The 20,575-nt window shown below is 44.3% G+C and overlaps 1 protein-coding gene across 5 annotated transcripts in view; it reads left to right on the forward strand.

Annotated features, from left to right (window-relative positions):
* The first annotated feature begins 1,705 nt into the window (after window positions 1-1,705).
* Window positions 1,706-20,575, forward strand: part of RPS6KC1 (ribosomal protein S6 kinase C1) — a 118,170-nt gene continuing 99,300 nt past the window's right edge. For 4 of the 5 annotated variants that reach the window (XM_063303424.1, XM_063303433.1, XM_063303443.1 and 1 more), the window contains exons 1-2: window positions 1,706-1,875; window positions 16,336-16,371. In XM_063303424.1, the coding sequence (XP_063159494.1) occupies window positions 1,771-1,875; window positions 16,336-16,371 (141 nt within the window). In that variant the 5' untranslated portion in view covers window positions 1,706-1,770. The remainder of the gene's footprint in view (window positions 1,876-16,335; window positions 16,372-20,575) is intronic. The other variant, XM_063303461.1, reaches the window with a different exon arrangement.

Below are 20,575 nucleotides of genomic sequence, written 5' to 3' on the forward strand. Positions count from 1 at the left end.
ACAGCTCTTCCAAGCCCTTTACAGGGATCTCCATGATCTTAACCTTCTGTATTATCCCCTTGTTCTACTTCCTTATATGATGCTCACAGTACTCAATCTTGATATTAGTTTTCAATTGCAAGACTTAATCCTATCATATAGGAACTAAAAATAGATTTAAAGGAGATACCGTAAACTCCAAAAAGGAATGGGCATAGTAATCCATTTAAAATAAAATAGTAATTTAAACAGTGGGATGTGTTAGGGAGAAATAAGAATAATTATTTTAAGAAAAGCCACTTCTAGACCAAAGCAGAACTTCTCAGAATTCGTTTCCTGCTAATTAAATAAACCAGATTGTAGGATAAAAAGACCTTGATGCAAAAACAGCCAAAGTTTCCTTGTGAATGTTTCACTATTTGTTCTATGCAAAAATATTTATATGAAGACTGTCTGGAATAGTTGCTTCACAGTCAACCCATTTCACCAGTCTATACTTAACTAGAGGACCCTGATGAAGGAAAACAACAACAACAAATTGACCAGGGGAAACTTTCCTACTTGTTCTGGCTATGTTTCTGTATATTCCCCAACACAGCTTGGAAAGTCCACTTCCCCATCATCCAAATCAAGCAAATTTATCAGGTGTGTTGAAACATAACCCCACCCCCCGCCACAGTCAAAATATGGTTACTTTGGAGACTTGAAATTATTTTTTTTTCATCAGGGTCTCCTAGTAATGCCATGATTAGGAATTTGGTTGGCTTGGCTGACTAGGGAGTAGATATTACAGATCATTTTCTGAAATACGGATTTTATCTGGAATTGGTAGTGGAATGTGGTTCCTGTGGAAGTTTTAGCTTATTTTGCATTTCATTGTACACATCTGATGAATGTGGTTGGTTAAACTGACATTCTGGCAATTCTGTCATTATTTCTACAGTATCCCACTGTTTACCAATATTCCCTAATAAGTGCCCATTTGGTATTCTAAAGTTTAAATTATCTTAATTCAAGTGTTTTGTGTAATAGCAACTTCCATTGCACATGTCACTGAAAAAAGGACCTGATTTGGCATAACCAGCTAAACCTCTATACTATTATTTTCTGGTTCAATTTGCATATCTGTCTGGAAATTACTAGGTGGATTTAGAAAAATAAAGTCTCTCTCCCCCTCTCTCTCTATTCTGTCTCACATCCCTCCCATACGGAATAGGACATAACTTCTTTACTGGGTACAACAAGCAACATTAGAAAGGTGCCACAAAAAGTTTACATTGCATACCGAGGATTACGATTAAGACAAATCTTAATGGGACTAAACCCCACTGAATTCAGCTATTGATTTCCCTACCAGAAAGGTGATGCCAGACAAAATTGAGCGTTTTTTCCCATTTCTTTTTATAAGGACAACTTCCGTCTGCATACTTTTTTCTCGATACCAAAAAAGCGCCCCATCTGCTTATGCCCCAGCATTTACTGTAGTTTCTCGATCGTAACACCGTTGTGGGGATCCTGCCGGGCCTTTCCCTTGTCTCCAGCCCTTATGGGTGGGTGGAGAAATGGACCGACCGGCTAGAGAGAAAAGCCACTGATTTTCGCCGCTCGCTGAATTGCTACGAGGGAAGCGGTGCTGCCGCGGCACTTCCGCAGCTACTTCCGCCTCTGGTCCGGGCCTGACCCGGGAGTGGAAAGGTTGACTGACAGCTCTGAGAGGCGGCGCCGGCGCCGGGGAAGCGGCGGCCTCGGCAGCTCCAGCGGGTCCCTACGCCAGCGGCGACGGCGGCAAGGATGATATCTCCGCGGAGTCGAGGCGGGGAGGTGGCCCGATTCTACACGGTCACCGAGCCCAAGCGCCATCCACGGGGATACACGGTCTATAAGGTCACCGCGAGGGTGAGTTGCCTTTTGAAAGGTCGGGAAAACGAGTGAGGGGCTCTCGCCTCCCTGATGATTTTCACTGGCAGGGAGCCGGGGGGCGCAGAGCCGATCGCCGGGGCGGATTCCCCGCCTTGGAGCTTGCTCTGGGTGCTCGTGAAGCTGCGGGGTCAGATCACCCGTAGCAGGGCAGGGGCAAGCCGCCTGGCGCCCCCAGCTGGTTGGACTACGCGTCCGTGAGTCCCATGCGGCACGTCCGTGAAACGCGAGGCTGCTGCTTTGGTACAAGATCTGCGCGTGTATCAGCTGGTCGCTCCTCTGGCGCCTTTCCCCGGTTCTGGTATCTGCGATCTTTGAAAGCTGGAGGCGGCAGGGACTGGACCTGGGGCTCTTTGCAGTCAGAGCATTTGTTTTACTATTGAGCTAAGATGTCCTACCAGTCAAAAGATCTGACTTCACTTCCCTCCCCCAGCAGATATGCAGTTTGTCACCCTCTCACCCAAATATTTTTAGAGCGTGAAGGGGAAAATAGCACTGAATCTACATCTCTTCCTATAAAAATTCCCCATTACATAGAATGGGGGGAGTATTGTTTGTTTTCTTAAAATCACTTCCTTGGTTATGAGAGACTGCAGTGTCCCTTGATCTCCTATCTCCTTAAGAGAGAAAATGGAAGAAGTGTAATCCACATCCCAGATCCATCCATCCTTCCTTCTTTCCTGATGTGGAGCGGGAGGGGGGAGAGGAAAGAATATGTGCAGAAATAATATTGCTTATCCCAGGTAAGCCACGCTGAATATAGGAGTTCTTCCTTTTGAGTAAAGGCACAAAGGATTGTTAGTATTGGGAATGGCAGGTGTTCCCTGGTAGAAATGTGTTGAGGGAAGAGCAATCGAAATCTGCATTGTGTAAGACTAGATTGGAAGGAACAGCTGTCATCCTACGTCCCAATAGGATGAACAAGCCAGAGCAGCAGCCAATGTATACTTACTTGAGTTTGCAAAGGGCAGCAGGAGGTTATAGACTGTTCTGGGTTTCTACCTTGAAGGGCAAGAGGCGAATGCGTTGTAAGGCCCATGTGCCTTTGAGTTCAGTGCAAGAATCATATTAAAAATAATCTTTTAAAGGGAGGAGGGATCCGCTCTGTGCACAGACTCAAACCAATCCCATTCATACTGTAAATAGCAGATAATTGTTTGGAAATTCATTCCCAGTCTGGATTTAAAAAACCAAACTGCTGGGTTAGTCACTACACAGTTATTTTGCACATTGGTTGAAATACATTGAACATTACAGGGGACCTTATCTCAGAGAATAGGTCCTCTTTGAATTTCTAAGCTATCCATAATTTATTTATTTTATTTTTTATCCCACCTTTATTATTTATATAAATAACTCAGGGAGGTGAACATACCTAAAATTCCTTCCTCCTCCTATTTTCCCCACAACAACTTAAGAGATGTTACCTAAATATTGCATCTATTCTTCAGCAAAGGATCGTTACCTTGTGGTGGTGCTGGAGCTTGAGCACCTCAATGATGCCATGAGCTAAACCATGAAGGGACAACCAAGACGGGAAGGTCATGACAGAGAGGTCAGACTACATGCGATCCCTGAGGAAGGTAATGGCAACCCACCCCAGTATTCTTGCCGTGAAAACTAAATGGATCAGTACAACCAGAGATATGTCGGTATACCATCGGAAGATGAGACCCCCCAGGTCGGAAGATGGTCAAAATGCTACTGGGGAGGAACAGAGGATGAGTTCAATTAGCCCCAGACGTGATGACGCAGCTAACTCAAAGCCGAAAGGACGGCTAGCGGCCGACGGTGCTGGTGGTGAACGGCGAATCCGATGTTCTAAGGATCAACACACCATTGGAACCTGGAATGTAAGATCTATGAGCCAGGGCAAATTGGATGTGGTTATTGGTGAGATGTCAAGATTCAAGATAGACATTTTGGGCATCAGTGAACTGAAATGGATTGGAATGGGCCACTTCACATCAAATGACCACCAGATCTACTCCTGTGGACAAGAGGACCACAGAAGAAATGGAGTAGCCTTCATAATTAATAGTCAAGTGGCTAAAGCAGTGCTTGGATACAATCCAAAAAACGATACAATGATCTCAATTCAAATTCAGGGCAAGCCATCTAACATCACAGTGATCCAAATATACGCCCAAGCCACAGATGCTGAAGAAGCTGAGGTAGAGCAGTTCTATGAGGATCTGCAGTACCTACTGGACAACACGCCTAAAAGAGACGTTATTTTCATCACGGGAGACTGGAATGCTAAGGTGGGCAGTCAAATGGCACCTGGAATTACAGGTAAGCATGGCCTGGGAGAACAAAATGAAGCAGGACATAGGCTGATAGAATTTTGCCAAGACAACTCACTCTGCATAACAAACACTCTCTTCCAACAACCTAAGAGACGGCTTTATAGATGGACTTCCCCAGATGGACAACACCGAAATCAGATTGACTACATCCTTTGCAGCCAAAGGTGGCGGACATCTATACAGTTGGTAAAAACAAGACCTGGAGCTGGCTGTAGTTCCGATCACGAACTTCTTCTTGCACAATTTAGGATCAGACTAAAGAGATTAGGGAAGACCCACAGATAAGCCAGATATGAGCTCACTAATATTCCTAAGAATATGCAGTGGAGGTGAAGCATCGATTTAAGGGACTGGACTTAGTAGATAGGGTCCCGGAAGAACTCTGGACAGAAGTTCGCAACATTGTTCAGGAGGCGGCAACAAAATACATCCCAAAGAAAGAGAAAACCAAGAAGGCAAAATGGCTGTCTGCTGAGACACTAGAAGTAGCCCAAGAAAGAAGGAAAGCAAAAGGCAACAGCAATAGGGGGAGATATGCCCAATTAAATGCAAAATTCCAGAGATTAGCCAGAAGAGACAAGGAATTATTTTTAAACAAGCAATGCGCGGAAGTGGAAGAAGACGGAAGGACAAGAGACCTCTTCCAGAAAATTAGAAACATTGGAGGTAAATTCCAGGCAAAAATAGGTATGATCCAAAACAAAGATGGCAAGGACGTAACAGAAGAAGAAGAGATCAAGAAAAGGTGGCAAGAATATACAGAAGACCTGTATAGGAAGGATAACAATATCGGGGATAGCTTTGACGGTGTGGTCAGTGAGCTAGAGCCAGACATCCTGAAGAGTGAGGTCGAATGGGCCTTAAGAAGCATTGCTAATAACAAGGCAGCAGGAGACGATGGCATCCCGGCTGAACTGTTCAAAATCTTGCAAGGTGATGCTGTCAAGGTAATGCATGCCATATGCCAGCAAATTTGGAAAACACACGAATGGCCATCAGACTGGAAAAAATCAACTTATATCCCCATACCAAAAAAGGGAAACACTAAAGAATGTTCAACCTATCGAACAGTGGCACTCATTTCACATGCCAGTAAGGTAATGCTCAAGATCCTGCAAGGTAGACTTCAGCAATTCATGGAGTGAGAATTGCCAAATGTACAAGCTGGGTTTAGAAAAGGCAGAGGAACTAGGGACCAAATTGTGAATATCCAATGGATAATGGAAAAGGACAGGGAGTTTCAGAAAAACATCTATTTCTGTTTTATTGACTATTCTAAAGCCCTTGACTGTGTGGACCATAACAAATTGTGGCAAGTTCTTAGCGGTATGGGGATACCAAGTCATCTTGTCTGCCTCCTGAAGAATCTGTATAACGACCAAGCAGCAACAGTAAGAACAGACCACGGAACAACGGACTGGTTTCAGATTGGGAAAGGAGTACGGCAGGGCTGTATACTCTCACCCCACCTATTCAACTTGTATGCAGAACACATCATGCGACATGATGGGCTTGAGGAATCCAGGGCTGGAGTTAAAATCGCTGGAAGAAACATTAACAATCTCAGATATGCAGATGATACCACTTTGATGGCTGAAAGCGAAGAGGAACTGAGGAGCCTTATGTTGAAGGTGAAAGAAGAAAGTGCAAAAGCTGGCTTGCAGCTAAACCTCAAAAAAACCAAGTGTAATGATTGCCCTAGCCCAAATACTCAGACTCACAAGAGGCTGCTAAATGAAATCTGATTTATTAGAGAACTAAAGACAAGTACAAAGAAAGCTGAGAATGAGCAAAAGCGCGCCAAATACAAACTTAAACCCTTGGTGCAAACGTATCCCGCCTCCCTCGTAGCAGCCCCGCCCGGCACAGGTGCTAGCAAGCGTCAGAGTTGCTAGCCTGGGAAAGTAACCTTGAGCTCAGTAGATAAGACAAATACATTCCAAAGCAAAGCGAAAAGATAACGGTTCCCATCCTCCCCACAGAGATGAAACACGCATCCAATTAATGACATGCGAAACGTTACGATGTATCAAAGACACTGAAACGGCGAACATGACATACCGCCTCCCTAAAAATACATCTAAGGACCTGGCTTAGTGGGATAAGCAGAGTGAAAACGGGCTACCAGGACAGGGGAAGCCACATCTGGTGCAGCCACCCACTCTGGATGAGGGAAATGTTTCCAACGAACTAAATATTGTAAAGTATTGCGAAGGCGTCTAGAATCCAAAATTTCTTTAACTTCAAAGTGTTGCTGACCATCAATCATGATGGGGGTTGGAGGTGGAGGTTGGCGATGCCAGCGGTCAGAAGGAGTAGTCGGTTTGAGCAAACTGCAATGAAAAACAGGGTGTAAGCGTTTGAGGTTATGAGGCAAGTCAAGTTTAAAAGTCACAGGGTTAATTTGAGCTATAATCGGGAAAGGACCAACAAATTTAGGCGCAAGTTTCTTTGAAGGTTGTGAGGACTTGAGAAACTTAGTGGAAAGGTAAACCGAGTCCCCGACTTGGAATGGAGGGTGGGGGGCCCGCTTTCGATCAGCATACAGTTTATAATCCGCTTGTGCATCAGCTAATGCCTGTTGAATCATTGGCCAGGAGTCAGCTAGTTGTGTTGTCCAATCATCTGGAGTAGTTGATCCTGCCGGAGGTTGTGGTAGATCAGGGATAGGTACAAAGTCTTTACCCTGTGCTACCTGAAACGGGGTTTGGCCAGTGCTTTGGTGCACTGCATTGTTGTAAGCCACTTCAGCAAATGGTAGGAGGTCTACCCAATTGTCCTGTTGATAATTTACAAAAGCTCGAAGGTACTGCTCCAAAGTAGAGTTAAGAGCCTCAGTGGCCCCGTCCGTTTGCGGATGCCAAGCCGTGGAGAGGGCTTGCTTCGTGCCTAACAGCTTGAGGAACGCCCGCCAAAATTGGGAGGTAAATTGTGTGCCCCTGTCCGAAATTAAGCGGGAGGGGCATCCGTGTAGCCTGTACACGTGTACCAGGAACAGGCGGGCCAATTGCCGTGCTGACGGAATGGACACGCAAGGGATGAAGTGAGCTTGTTTAGAGAAATAATCTTTGACCACCCAAATGACTGTTTTGCGCTGGCTGGGTGGCAGTTCTACAATGAAGTCCATGGAGATTTCCTCCCAAGGGGAAGAAGGGGTAGCCACCGGCTGTAGAAGCCCCTGGGGCTTGCCCACCTTGCGTTTAGACATTGCACACACAGTGCAGGAGGCAATGTAGTCCTTGACATCTTTACGCAATGTGGGCCACCAAAACTGCCTCCGAACCAGGTGCAAGGTTTTTACAAACCCAAAGTGACCGGCGAGCTTGTCATCGTGTGAACGTAGTAACACATCTTTTCTGAGGTTTTCAGGAACATAGAGGCGGTCAGATTTCCAAGCGAAGCCTCTGTCAAAAGTAACCGTGTCTTTATTCGCTAGCAACCAAGTATCCGTTTTCAGTTCTTTCAGAAACTTTTGTTGCAACTGGGAGGGAATTGACAAAGTGCTTGGCTGGGCAGCGTCCGTGGTGGGCGGCTGCTGCGCACGCGTTTGGCTTCGCGTCACAGCCTGCATGCCCAATTGGGGCGCCGTCCATAGGGTGCTAACCACTTCTGGCGCTGCCCCAGCATCCTGAGGTTGCCTTGACAACGCATCAGCCAAGAAGTTCTTTTTCCCCGGAATAAATTTCAATTGAAAATTGAATCGATTGAAAAATTGAGCCCAACGGACCTGTTTGGGGCTCAGTTTTCGAGGGGCACTAAGCGCCTCCAGGTTTTTATGATCAGTCCATACTTCAAAGGGATGATTTGCCCCCTCTAACAGATGCCGCCAAGCTTCTAATGCGGCTTTTACTGCAAATGCCTCCTTCTCCCAGACATGCCAACGTCTCTCAGTCTCTGAGAATTTGCGGGACAAGTAGGCACAGGGTTTGAGGCATCCTGTCCCGTCTTGTTGCATCAACAATGCCCCAATGGAATAATCGGAGGCATCTGCCTGTACTACAAAAGGCTTTGAGGGATCAGGATGCTGTAAAATGGGCTCTTTGACAAAAGCTGCTTTCAGCCGCTCAAACGCCGTTTGACAAGCAGGCGTCCAGCGCAACAGCGCCCCGGGATTCTTGACTCTCCGAGTATCTCCCACCCCTTTTGTTCGAAGCAGTTCAGTTAGTGGCAAGGCAATCTCGGCGAACCCCCTTATGAATAATCTGTAGTAGTTGCTGAACCCCAGGAAACTTTGCAGTTGCCTGCGGGTGCGGGGACTCTCCCAGTCCACGATAGCCTGCACCTTGGCAGGGTCCATTTCTATGCCTTTATCTGAAATTCTATACCCCAAGTAGTCAATACGGGTCTGATGAAAGGCACATTTAGACAGTTTGGCATACAATTCAGCTGATCTGAGTTTACACAATACTTTCCTTACCAGAGCCACATGCTCTTCCATGGTTTCCGTATAAATCAATACATCATCCAAATACACCAGTACCCCTTTAAACAGATGTTCATGCAGTACCTCATTGATTAATTGCATAAATACCCCAGGGGCCCCAGCCAAACCGAATGGTAACACCTTATACTGGAAAGCTCCCAACGGGCAATTGAATGCAGTTTTCCACTCATCCCCCTCCTTGATTCGTACACGATAGTAGGCTTCTCTTAAATCAAGCTTAGAGAAGATCTTTCCCTTGGCCAGATGTGACAACATGTCCTTGATCAATGGCAAGGGATATTTGTTGGAAATTGAGACGGCGTTTAATCCGCGGAAATCGGTACAAAGTCTCAATGTCCCATCCTTTTTTGGGCGAAAAAGCACCGGCGCCCCCACCGGTGAATTCGCCGGCTCAATGAATCCGCGCGCCAGATTTTTGTCCACAAAGTCTCTCAACAGAGTCAGTTCCTTTTGTGTCATGGAATAAATCTTTGGCTTGGGCAATTGGGTGTTGGGCAGCAGTTCTATGGCACAATCCGTCTTTCGATGGGGGGGCAACTGGTCGGCTTCCTTTTCACCAAATACATCAGCAAACATCCTGTACTCGGCCGGCAAGCCTTCCAGAAGAGGGACCAGGTAAGGCGGAGTCGCAGCTGCCGCCACCCCCACCATCTCCTCTGGGGCACCCTTCCCCTCGGTCGCTTGATAGAACCCATCCCTAAACGTGATAGTTCGGTAAACCCAATTTATTTGGGGGTTTTGCTGCACCAACCAGGGTACCCCCAACACCACCAAGGGCCCCCCCACAGGGGCCACGACAAAAGACAACCCTTCCTGGTGGCTGCCCAGTTGCAAGGCTACGCGCCCTGTAAAATGGGTGACCGGTTTACCCCCTGCCATGGACCCATCCAATTGAGTAAAAGCGATGGGTCGTTGTAAAGGGAAAATGGGCAGCTCCAAAGCCGCTACCACGTCGGGGTGCATAAGACACCGGGAACACCCCGAATCAATCATGGCCCATACTTCTACAGTCCTGGATTGGGAGCCCAATTTCAATTTCACCGTGAGAATGCGGTAACTGCCACTCACCGACGGAGGCTCGCGCCCTTCCTCTACCACCTGCCCAGCGGCGCCCTTTAGAGCAGGTGGCTGGCGTTTCCCGCCGGCTGCATGATTTCGGTCTCCCCTTCAATGTCGTAGAATATCACATCGTCTCCCTCGGCTTCAGCCACCGCGGCTTTCTGCTTCTTCGGCAATGCAGGGGACTTCGCCGGCGGTTTGCTGGGCCGTTCCTCCCCCTTTGCCTTCGGGCATGCTGCCACTCGATGCCCCTCCTTACCACATCTCAAACACAAGCCTTTTGCGTACCGCTTCTCCCGCTCCTCGTCCCAGGGTCGTTGTCCCGGTTTCCCCCCGGTGCTCACTGGGCGGCTGGGTTTCACCTCCCGCCCCGACTTGGCGGTCTTCCGCTGGGCAAAGATCTCCTGGGCATGTTCAGCCCTCCCCGCCAGCAGGATCCATTCGTACAGCGTATATGGGTCGTCTCTCCCCAGGGACCAGCGCAGCACCTCTGTATTCAAGCCATCCTTGAAGAGCTCGATAATGGTTGCTTGGGACCAGTCATCCACCTTCCCAGCTAGCGCTTTAAACTCCAAAGCATAATCTGCGACTGATCTGAACCCCTGCTTGAGTTCCTTCAGAGCTCGCTTTGCTCTCTCTTTTGCTAAGGGGTCCTCGAAGTGTTGTTTCAACGCCCAGAGGAACTCATCGAAACTTTCCAGTTCAGGCGCTTCCGACTGGCACATCTGGACATACCAGTCTGCCGCCCTCCCCTTCAGTTTGGTGGCAATGGTGATGATTCTCGCCTTCTCCGATTGGAAAAACGCCCCCCATTCTTCCATGTAAGTTTTCGCATTCGTCAGGAAGAACGAGAGTTTGGTCGGGTCCCCATCAAACTTGACAGGGAAGTCTCGCATGCCGCCTCCCGCCGGGCTGCGCCCCACCACTGGTGCTGCTGCGGCTGGTGCTTCCCTGGCTCGGGGCGGCACGGGGCCCCGGGGCGATCGCCCTGGCGATGCTGCGATTTCCATCTGGACCGACTGGTCCCCTTCGCGCCTCCGCACCACCCGTCGCCGTTCCGGGGACTGCCCCTGGGAAGAAGGGGTTGAATGCCTCGGGCTTGATTCCTCCCGGACCTCTCGCAACGAGGTCACATCCAAGCTCAGCTTTCTCAGTATAGCCTCCAACGAATCCATTTTGGACTCCAGTACTCGGATTCGATCCGGAGTGGGTGAGCCCTCCGTTGGCTGCACCTGCACCACGTTGGGGGATAGTGGGTATCTCTGCCTCCAAGATGGGCCCCCCGCTACGGTGGCACCTCCTTGGGTCTCATCCCAGGTGAGCAGCTCGCCCGGTGAATTCACGGTGGTCTCCGGGGCCGTTTTCAGCCCCCCGGCTTCACTCTCCGACGCGGAGCTCGCCTCTTCCCGGATGGCTGACAGCTCCCCACCTTGGGACGGTCGGCCGGACTGCCTCACGGTCGAGTCCGGTTCCCCTTCTTCCATCATCATGATGTCGGGTTCGGTCATCGCGGGCTCTCTCCCTCACAGGGTTAGACACTTGTCTTTCCTGGACAGGGGCCAGCGGGGTTAGGATCTTAGATTCTCAGCTTTATGTAATGATTGCCCTAGCCCAAATACTCAGACTCACAAGAGGCTGCTAAATGAAATCTGATTTATTAGAGAACTAAAGACAAGTACAAAGAAAGCTGAGAATGAGCAAAAGCGCGCCAAATACAAACTTAAACCCTTGGTGCAAACGTATCCCGCCTCCCTCGTAGCAGCCCCGCCCGGCACAGGTGCTAGCAAGCGTCAGAGTTGCTAGCCTGGGAAAGTAACCTTGAGCTCAGTAGATAAGACAAATACATTCCAAAGCAAAGCGAAAAGATAACGGTTCCCATCCTCCCCACAGAGATGAAACACGCATCCAATTAATGACATGCGAAACGTTACGATGTATCAAAGACATTGAAACGGCGAACATGACATGATTATGGCAACCAGCTTGATTGATAACTGGCAAATAGAGGGAGAAAATGTAGAAGCAGTGAAAGACTTTGTATTTCTAGGTGCGAAGATTACTGCAGATACTGACTGCAGTCAGGAACTCAGGAGACGCTTAATCCTTGGGAGAAGAGCAATGACCAATCTCGATAAAATAGTTAAGAGCAGAGACATCACACTGACAACAAAGGTCCGCATAGTTAAAGCAATGGTGTTCCCCGTAGTAACATATGGCTGTGAGAGCTGGACCATAAGGAAGGCTGAGCGAAGGAAGATCAATGCTTTTGAACTGTGGTGTTGGAGGAAAATTCTGAGAGTGCCTTGGACTGCAAGAAGATCCAACCAGTCCATCCTCCAGGAAATAAAGCCAGACTGCTCATTTGAGGGAATGATATTAAAGGCAAAACTGAAATACTTTGGCCACATAATGAGAAGACAGGACACCCTGGAGAAGATGCTGATGCTAGGGAGAGTGGAGTGCAAAAGGAAGAGGGGCCGACCAAGGCTAAGATGGATAGATGATATTTTAGAGGTGATGGACTCATCCCTGGGGGAGCTGGGGGTGTTGATGACTGACAGGAAGTTCTGGCGTGGGCTGGTCCATGAAGTCATGAAGAGTCAGAAGCGACTAAACGAGTAAACAACAAAAATTGCATCTATTAAGTATTTTGGACACTCAGAATAACCTTAGTGCTGGAGGAAAGTTCTTCTGATCCTTTATGTACTTGAACTTGGTACAGCCACTTAATTTCTCCATTGTTTCTTAGAAAAAAATGTGGACATTAAACAGTAGTGATGACAGGGCAGTACTGTAGTAGCCAAATAACACTTGATGCAGACTGTACTGTACCAGGTTAATTTCTGTTGATGATGAGTGGGAGAGTACTCCCAATACTTTCATTAGTTTGAGATTTCTTTGGGTAATATAAGGTCATAGAACCAGAGACAGAAAAAGTCTTGAACTGTTTTCATTTATCTGAAACTTGTGGGGAGAAGAATCTTTAAAATACTTTGTGCATTCTTGGAAGAAGGGCACAGGCCTTTTTTTGTGATTTTAACTCACAGCATTTCTACTGCCTGAACTGCCCTGAATTTGTTCTATAGAATACTCCTTTGCAGATGTTAGTGGTAATAATAATAGCATTGATATAGCATTGTAGAATGTTCAGAAAGCTTCACATACATTCTTTAAGACAGCTGTCCCCAAATGTACTGTTTTTAACCATGCTGGCTGGGCATGATGGGAAATGAAGTCCAGATTCTCTAGAGCAGGGTTTTTCAAACGTTTTCCAGTTGTGAAACTTGTTAGTTAAAAAAATTTCTTGGAAATCTTGATCAAGAGGCAAAGCTGTAGAGATAGAAAACTGACAATGAAATGAAGCGTATGCATGTAGGACTTTATTTATGCAAATTTGCATATTAAAGGTATGTATGTATGTATGTATTTATTTATTTTGCCCTTAGTCTCTTGTGGAATCCCATCCAGTGCTCATGGAACCCAGGGTTCTGTGGAACCTGGTTTGAAAAACCCTGCCCTTTTTGCTTTCCTGCTCTAGTAATGCTAATTGAAAATCTAACTATATTGCTCTGAGCAGGTTATTACAAGGGGGAAAGACGCCTTATTCAAGACTGCTGATAGGTGGCAAGCTAGAAACCTGCACTAAGATAACTGGGAGGGAAGGGGAAGCAATGAAGACTTCTGCTCCCTCCCAGTGATTGTGCCCAGGATGGCACGTTTCTGTTGCTAATCTGTGTGTGAAAAGATGTGGTGTGGAATGTGGGTATGTCTAAACAATTAGTAACAGATGCCTTCAGGGTTGAAAAGGTTCTCCATTTCTGATCAGAGTTTGGTAATTTCATTATGGAGAAGAACAAACTGCAATACTTTTATCCTCAAGGATTACAAAGTTGGAGGTAACCTTTCTTATGAATTCTTTGGACACTCCTAAATAGTTTGAGGGCTTAGAAGGGGAGAAAACAAGAAAACAGGTTAGGTAAAAAGTTACATAGAGATAGTGCAAGTCATGTGTCATAAAACAGTGAAGTAGAATTATTTCTCAGTTAAAAGTTAAATTCCTATAAATATACAGTACAGTAGAGGGCATATAGAATGTACACACACACACACACACACTGTTACCAGCTTACAAAGTGTTTAAAAGGAAAACAGAAAAAAGGTTTGGATTCTTTTTTTCCACTTGCAGAATCTAATGCACATTGCATCATGCTCTCTTGGTTTTACTTGGCTCCTATGTGATTAATAAGCTTGCAATGCCTTGGGGAAAAGAGGTGTTACAGGAAAGATGTAACAATATTACCTACACACATACTTCTCTTCCCCAAAGCAGAGCTAAATAGTGGATTTGATGCTAAACCTTGTGAAATTGTAATCATCAATTTAGTATGCATATGAACGCTTAATAATTGAGTTTTAACACTTTTAACAAGAAGGAAGGTGAATTTCCAGAGGATGTTTACACCCTATAAGCTGTCATGTTCAGCAGTGAATGGGAATTATAAACCCTTTGAGTGTTATTGACAGAGTCATTCCATTGATATAAATCAAATAAATAAATAAATAAATAAAGCTCTGAATGGGAATTATAAACCCTTTGTTATTGACAGAGTCATTCCATTGATATGAATCAAATAAATAAATAAAGCAAGCAAGCTCTGGTAAGTGTAGTCACCTGCCCAAAAATTGCAAGTGGGGCTATACCGTAGGGTTGCAGAAGAACATCAGGACAATACCAATTTTATTTTTAATTCCTTTCCCAGTTATCTCCAACATGAAATTTTGTATTTTTCACTGTAGCCGCCTGGGTTTATAGTCTCAGGTTGCTAATCCATCACAAACTCCAGATCTATTTCTGGTTCAGTCACTGCTAGCTGAGACGTCTAAGTGTCTGTGTGAAGCCAGGATTTTCCCCTTCTATGCATCACATTGTGATGTTTAGATATGAGAACTGTCCTGCAGAGCATGGTAATGTAGGGTGCCTTCTACAAGTTTATATTCAGGAGGGAGTAGGAACTGTAAAGAGAGGGATATGGAAGGTTGTGGGTAGAAGGATGGGTCTGAGGGAAGCTCAGAGAAGTGTCTTAGCCCTAGGATGACCTCCATCTGTCACAGTGCAGGTTTATAAATACACATTTAGTCCTGGGGAAAACAAGACTTGATAGTCTAAAGATAAGTTGTAAAGAGCTTAATTCTGTGTCTTCTTTAAATGTTTAAAAATGGCTATGCTGTTTTATAGCTTCCTCATATTCCATGAAATCATATTACCTCAGAGACAAGGGATGGGTGGGAAGGGATAAAGTAATTGGCGGGGGGGAGAATTTCCAAATCAGTAAAGGATTTGAAGATCTCAGTAAACCAATTGTTACTTTAATCCCTGGTCAATGGGATTACATTTTGGTTTTGAAACCCCAGTGACAGCAAGGGTACATGACGCACTCCCCCCTTGTTATTTTGAGCAACATTTACCACTTTAATGCCCATTCTTCCCGTTTGTAGACTCCTTTTGGAGTCTTACTTCTTTTTTATTTGAGTCTTACCTTTTATTTGAGTTTTACCTTTATTTGAGACTTACCTCTTTTTTGTTTTTAACTTTGTAAAACCATTTGGTGTTGTTAGCAGACTTGCGACCTCTTTGGTCACCCCTGAATCTTTTCTCAATTTTTTAATGAACATTCTGAAATGTACTGGTTCCAATACAGAACCATGGGACTCCACAGTTTAAATCCATCCCGTGCAAGAACTGCCCATTTTTATTCTTTGCTTTCTGTTTTTTTTTTAATCCATTCATTTGTGTCTGATTCTTGGAGACTGCCTGGATAAGTCCCTGCAGTTTTCTTGGCAAGGGTTTTCAGAAGTGGTTTGCACTGCCTTCTTCTTAGGGCTGAGAGAAAGTGACTGTCCCAAGGTCACCCAGCTGGCTTTCTGCCTAAAAGACTGTGTTTACACGTACTACTGCCGAGCTAGGTATCCCCCATCATTTTCTTGTTTTCAAGAAACAATATATTGATTTTATGATCTGCTGTAGAATTTTCCTGGATATCAACATCAGACTGCCTGAATTCTTCTTTTTCTGTTTTTTAAAAATAGGATCAATATTTGTCCTCTTCCATTGTCCTCTTGTGGAAGCATCCTAGCCCAAGCTAAAACCAAAAATGTTAGGGAATTCCTGGAAGCTTGGCATTCAGACAAATCAGCCATCAATAGACATGTAGAAACAAACCTATTTATACACTGTTCAAAAGAGACAATAAAAAAGCCAAGAAGGAAACAAAAAGACCAGAATACATTCTCTCCAGCAGCCAACACCCAGATAAGCAGGGATTAACAAGCAGAAAACAATACCCTAATCAAGGAACTCCCAAGGAGAAAACCAGACCCCCACCAACACTGGCAAGGCAAGCTACTGCATATAAATGGAGCAAACCCCACACTCACTAGCACTGATGATGTTACCTAGTTGCGTAATGAAACGTCTGCAAACAACCAAGCTCAGAGAGCACCAAGGACTCCACAATAAAATAGGTTTCCCAGCCCAGTCTGTGTTAATTCACTGGATTATTTCATCTGTTATTTTTCATTATTTTAAAGGCCTTGACCTCTAAAAAGATCTTTGCTTTTGTTTTTCAGATTGTTTCACGAAAAAATCCAGAAGATGTCCAAGAGGTAAGGAAGGCTCTTTTGTTTACATTTTTGTAAGCTTCTTCTTTTTAAAGCATCATTGACTCTTATCACGATATAAGTCTCAGCATTTGGATGATGCATCATGCCCCTTCTTGTCACCCCTCCCCCGCCCATGGGTATCCATGGGAAGAGTGGTTAGAAAATCTGAGTCACTGTAATGTAATGGTAGCTGCCTGCCAGTCATAACTATGCACTGCAAAGTTGGGATATACCTTTTAAAATAAATACAGAAATATGATTTGAGAGACTGCAGAGTGCCAGGAATTATACAAATTTTAAATGTGATTCACCCAGGTGAACAGGTGAGATGAAAGGAATGCAAAACAGATTTGATAAAGAATGAAGGAAGCAAATTTAGGAAAGTTCCTTATACTAGGTCAGACTCTTGGATCAAATAGCCCTATATTTGTCTACTCCATTTGGTGTCAGACCCTCAAGTAGAGGTCTTTCTCATCCTGTTTCCTGATCTTTTTAACTGAGGGGAAGGGATTGATTTTGGTCCCTTTTAAAACAAATATGCATTTAGTGACTAATGCAATGTGCCTCAGTGCTGAACTGTTGTCTGTCCTAAGGATAAAGTAAGATGCGGTTGATAGCAAATAAAGCAGAATACTTGAGGCAATATGATAATTCTGAAAACATTCATAAACAGCAGAGCAGGACAGCCCACAGCACCCTCTGTGGTTGCACAGCTAAATGTTGATGAGATTGGTGATATGTATTCCTGAGGGCTTTCAGTAGTGGTGAGGGTGTGGGTAGGAAATGGAGAGCTAGAATGTCTTAGTGAAGTTGTAAGCACCACAGAAAATAATTCAGAAAATCCCAAACTCTTCCTGCAAGCAAAACAGGTTGACCAGGTATATAATCGTCTCACCTCTGGTGATCATTCTGTCACCATCCTACCCACTCCCTTGGTTGCAAGATGATGATGATGGTGATGATACTCATCCAACCATAGGGAATGGTTTTGACAGAGAGATTGATTTGTAAAGTATTGAGAAAGCTCTTCCAGGCTTTGGGACATGAACAACATGAAAAATACTCCTTCTGCAGTTCTATATGAGTGGAGGAGAGAAAGAAACTTTCATCCTGTTAATATGAATAATGTGCCCAGCGGACAGATTTTTTGAATTTGTCTGGACTCATTCTTCATGTATAAAGTTTCAGCAGGAGAAGTTTTTCCTGTACAGTTGGCTTTTATTTATCTAAGAATCTGCTTCTGTACATAAAGCACAAAGGAAGGAGTTGTAAGCAGCTGACAGGGAGATCAGTAACATCAGATGAGTTGATAAGCAGGGCAAGGAACGAGAAATCAGGTAAAGGGAGAATCTGGAGTCCATACAAAAAGACAGCTAGCAAGCTTGGAGGGAATATGATAGAACTGATTGCAGCAGGAAGAGATTGAAACAGTTCTATTGGACTAAGGAGAGCTGAAGGCAAAGCTGAGGGCCTGTCACTCGTGGTGTGAAGTACATAGCATGAAGGGGCCATTTTGATTTTTTAAAAGCTAATATCAATTCATTTTTAATTATTACTTCAATATGTAAATGGGGAAAATTTAATCATTTTATTCACCGCTGCAATTCCAATGAAAGACAAGTTCTATCCCTTGTTATGTTAATTGTAGATCAGGTAATCTTATTTTTGTTTTTAAATAATATTAAGAGCAGAGGAAGGGTTAATTGTGTATGTAGTGTGGAGGATGAAAAAGTAAAGTCTTCTTCATAGGCACATATATATAGTGTACTTGGCAGTGGTATGGAGGTAGCTTGCCATTGACTTCTTTTAGGATGACTTTTCGACTTTTCATTTTAGACTGCAGCCTTGGTATTCCCTGCCCATCCAAGTACTAATCAGACCCAGCCCAGTTTAGTTTCCAATCCCAGAGAAGGCCAGTTAAGGTAATATGCATGTAGAGAACACATTTCTCCTCGATTGCTTATCTCCTTTCAACACATCCAGCTCATGTTTTATGTCTGAGAGCTGCTCAAATATCAAGATAACATTTTGCGCTGTGAGCAGGCATTGCTTTGCCATGAACTCCATTGGGTTTTCCTGTGGAAGCTACTCCATATTCTGATTTTGTTTTTTGTTTTAAGCTTAGTTTCAGATCCTCTGTGACAAGTACTTGGGCTAGTTACATGAAATGACAACACATGAGGGGAGCCCGTAACAAGGTCCTGGCTCCCATTTAGCTCTTCCCTAACAGATAGGGAAAGCTCTAATAACTGTTGTTTTTCCAACTCTGTTTGGAGATCCCATTCCAAGATTTTGAATTTGTTGGAAGTGGGAAGGAAATTTGTTTTACTTATGTTTCCCTTTCATACAAAGCAATCTTCGATTCTTGGCTGTTTAGCAAGCTTCAGTGGAGGAAGGGAACTCGGGCTAACACCGTGCTGCTTCTTTCTTTTACCCATATCAATCAATTCCATACAAAGTCCTTTAGCTAAGCGTTTGTCTTCACAGTCGTCTATTAATGTAATTAGATTTACAGGAGCTGTGAAAAATGTGTGCTATCCCGATAGATTAAGAAAAAAGATGATAAAAAATAATCTTTTGGAGGGGCTCCTTACAGCAGTTGCTGCCTCATTGCCATCTTGGCTCCTCCCCCCACTTTTCCTCAATTGCAGTCTCCTTGAATTCTATCAGCAACCATCCCAAAATTCAAAGAGTTTAAGGAACATCTTCTTGCAGTATCTGGAGGGTCTTTACCAACCCCAATGGTCAATTCAACCCTGATGGGTGGAATCTTCCTCAGAATGATAGATGAGAAGGGGAGAATTACAACTCTGTGCTCTGTGTACAGAAAGAGAAGAAATTGGAAGAAAATCAGACTGAAGGACTGTGCTGGAGATTAGAGCTGGAGGAGTCTTGGGAGAAACTTAGACTAAAGACTGTACTGGAGACAAGAGTGTGGAAGAGCAGGTTGGAAGGGGTGTTACAGATTGGAGTTGGAGTGAAGAAGAGGAGCAGGGAAGATTGCTTGGAAGTGTATGGAAAAATTGTATGGGTGGGTGATTGGGTAGAAAATGGAAGGGGGATGTGAGTAGAGGGTGGATAGATGGAAGGAGGGAGGAATATTGAGGAGGCTTCAGAAGAGAGCTCAAGTGGTAGGCAGGGAGTGGAAGTTAATAGCCCTCCTCCTGAGTGAGGGAATGGAATGGTGTGTAAGGAAAGTCATGCACTCACCCCACCCAGATGGGAGCTGGAGGGGAAGTAGGGACAGGAGGAAGGAGGAAGGTTGAGGAATCTGGGTGACAGGGTGAAGAGGCAGAGATTTCAGGAGATTCCTTGCCAGCATTTACTTCCTGAGAAACTGACCATGGACTACTGCGAGGGTAACAAGGTCTTTACAATATATTCCCCAACTATCTTCCTGCTTGCTTGCTTGCTTTTTTATTTACTTAAAGTGCTTTTATGGGTTCAGTCCTTCCAACTCTAAAAATATAATAAGTAAAATAATATCAAAAATATATCAGTGTCATAACTTATAGCTCTCAAATTAACATAACGTAACAACATAATTTATTCATATAACATTAATACATTATATTCATATTGATAATTGTGGTACATTACATAATAGCATAATGATTTCTAAACTTACTTTTACTGTAATGAAATCTATATTATACAGTTTATCTAGATTTTTAAAATGATTTGCCTTTTTAGATCTAGTTGGCCCATATATTCATGGTAGATTTGGTAGTGTTTTTTAAAATATATATCGGTCAAAAAATCTTAAACCAACTTATTGGCTTGTTATTCACTGGAGACATTTCATTTAGCTTCCCAAATATAACAGCTGGTTAATATTACCCTGATACTGGCAAACAGATAACTTGACTCTATGCAAGGTTGAAACTGGGTTATGAAGTCTTCTGGTTACTCTTTTATTTCACCTTAAAAGAAAACCTATTTAATGTTTTCAGCTTTAAACAGCACTTTGGTGCGTTTTCTGACAATTCTAGCCCAGCAAAAAACCTTATATTTTCTTTTAAACCTGTTTGTTCTGGTTATAGGTTTTTCATCTGTTCCAAGGGGGATTCTGAATAAAATACAGATACCTATGAACAATTTGTTTATCTTTCTTGTCTTTCTTTTGAGAAAATAACCATAGATGTTTCTACTGAGCTCGTCCGGTCTTTCTCCCAGCTGTACACTATGTAAACTTTTAGAGTTAGGA

This window comes from Candoia aspera, chromosome 1 (genome assembly GCF_035149785.1).
Source record: "Candoia aspera isolate rCanAsp1 chromosome 1, rCanAsp1.hap2, whole genome shotgun sequence".
Lineage (NCBI taxonomy): Eukaryota > Metazoa > Chordata > Lepidosauria > Squamata > Boidae > Candoia > Candoia aspera.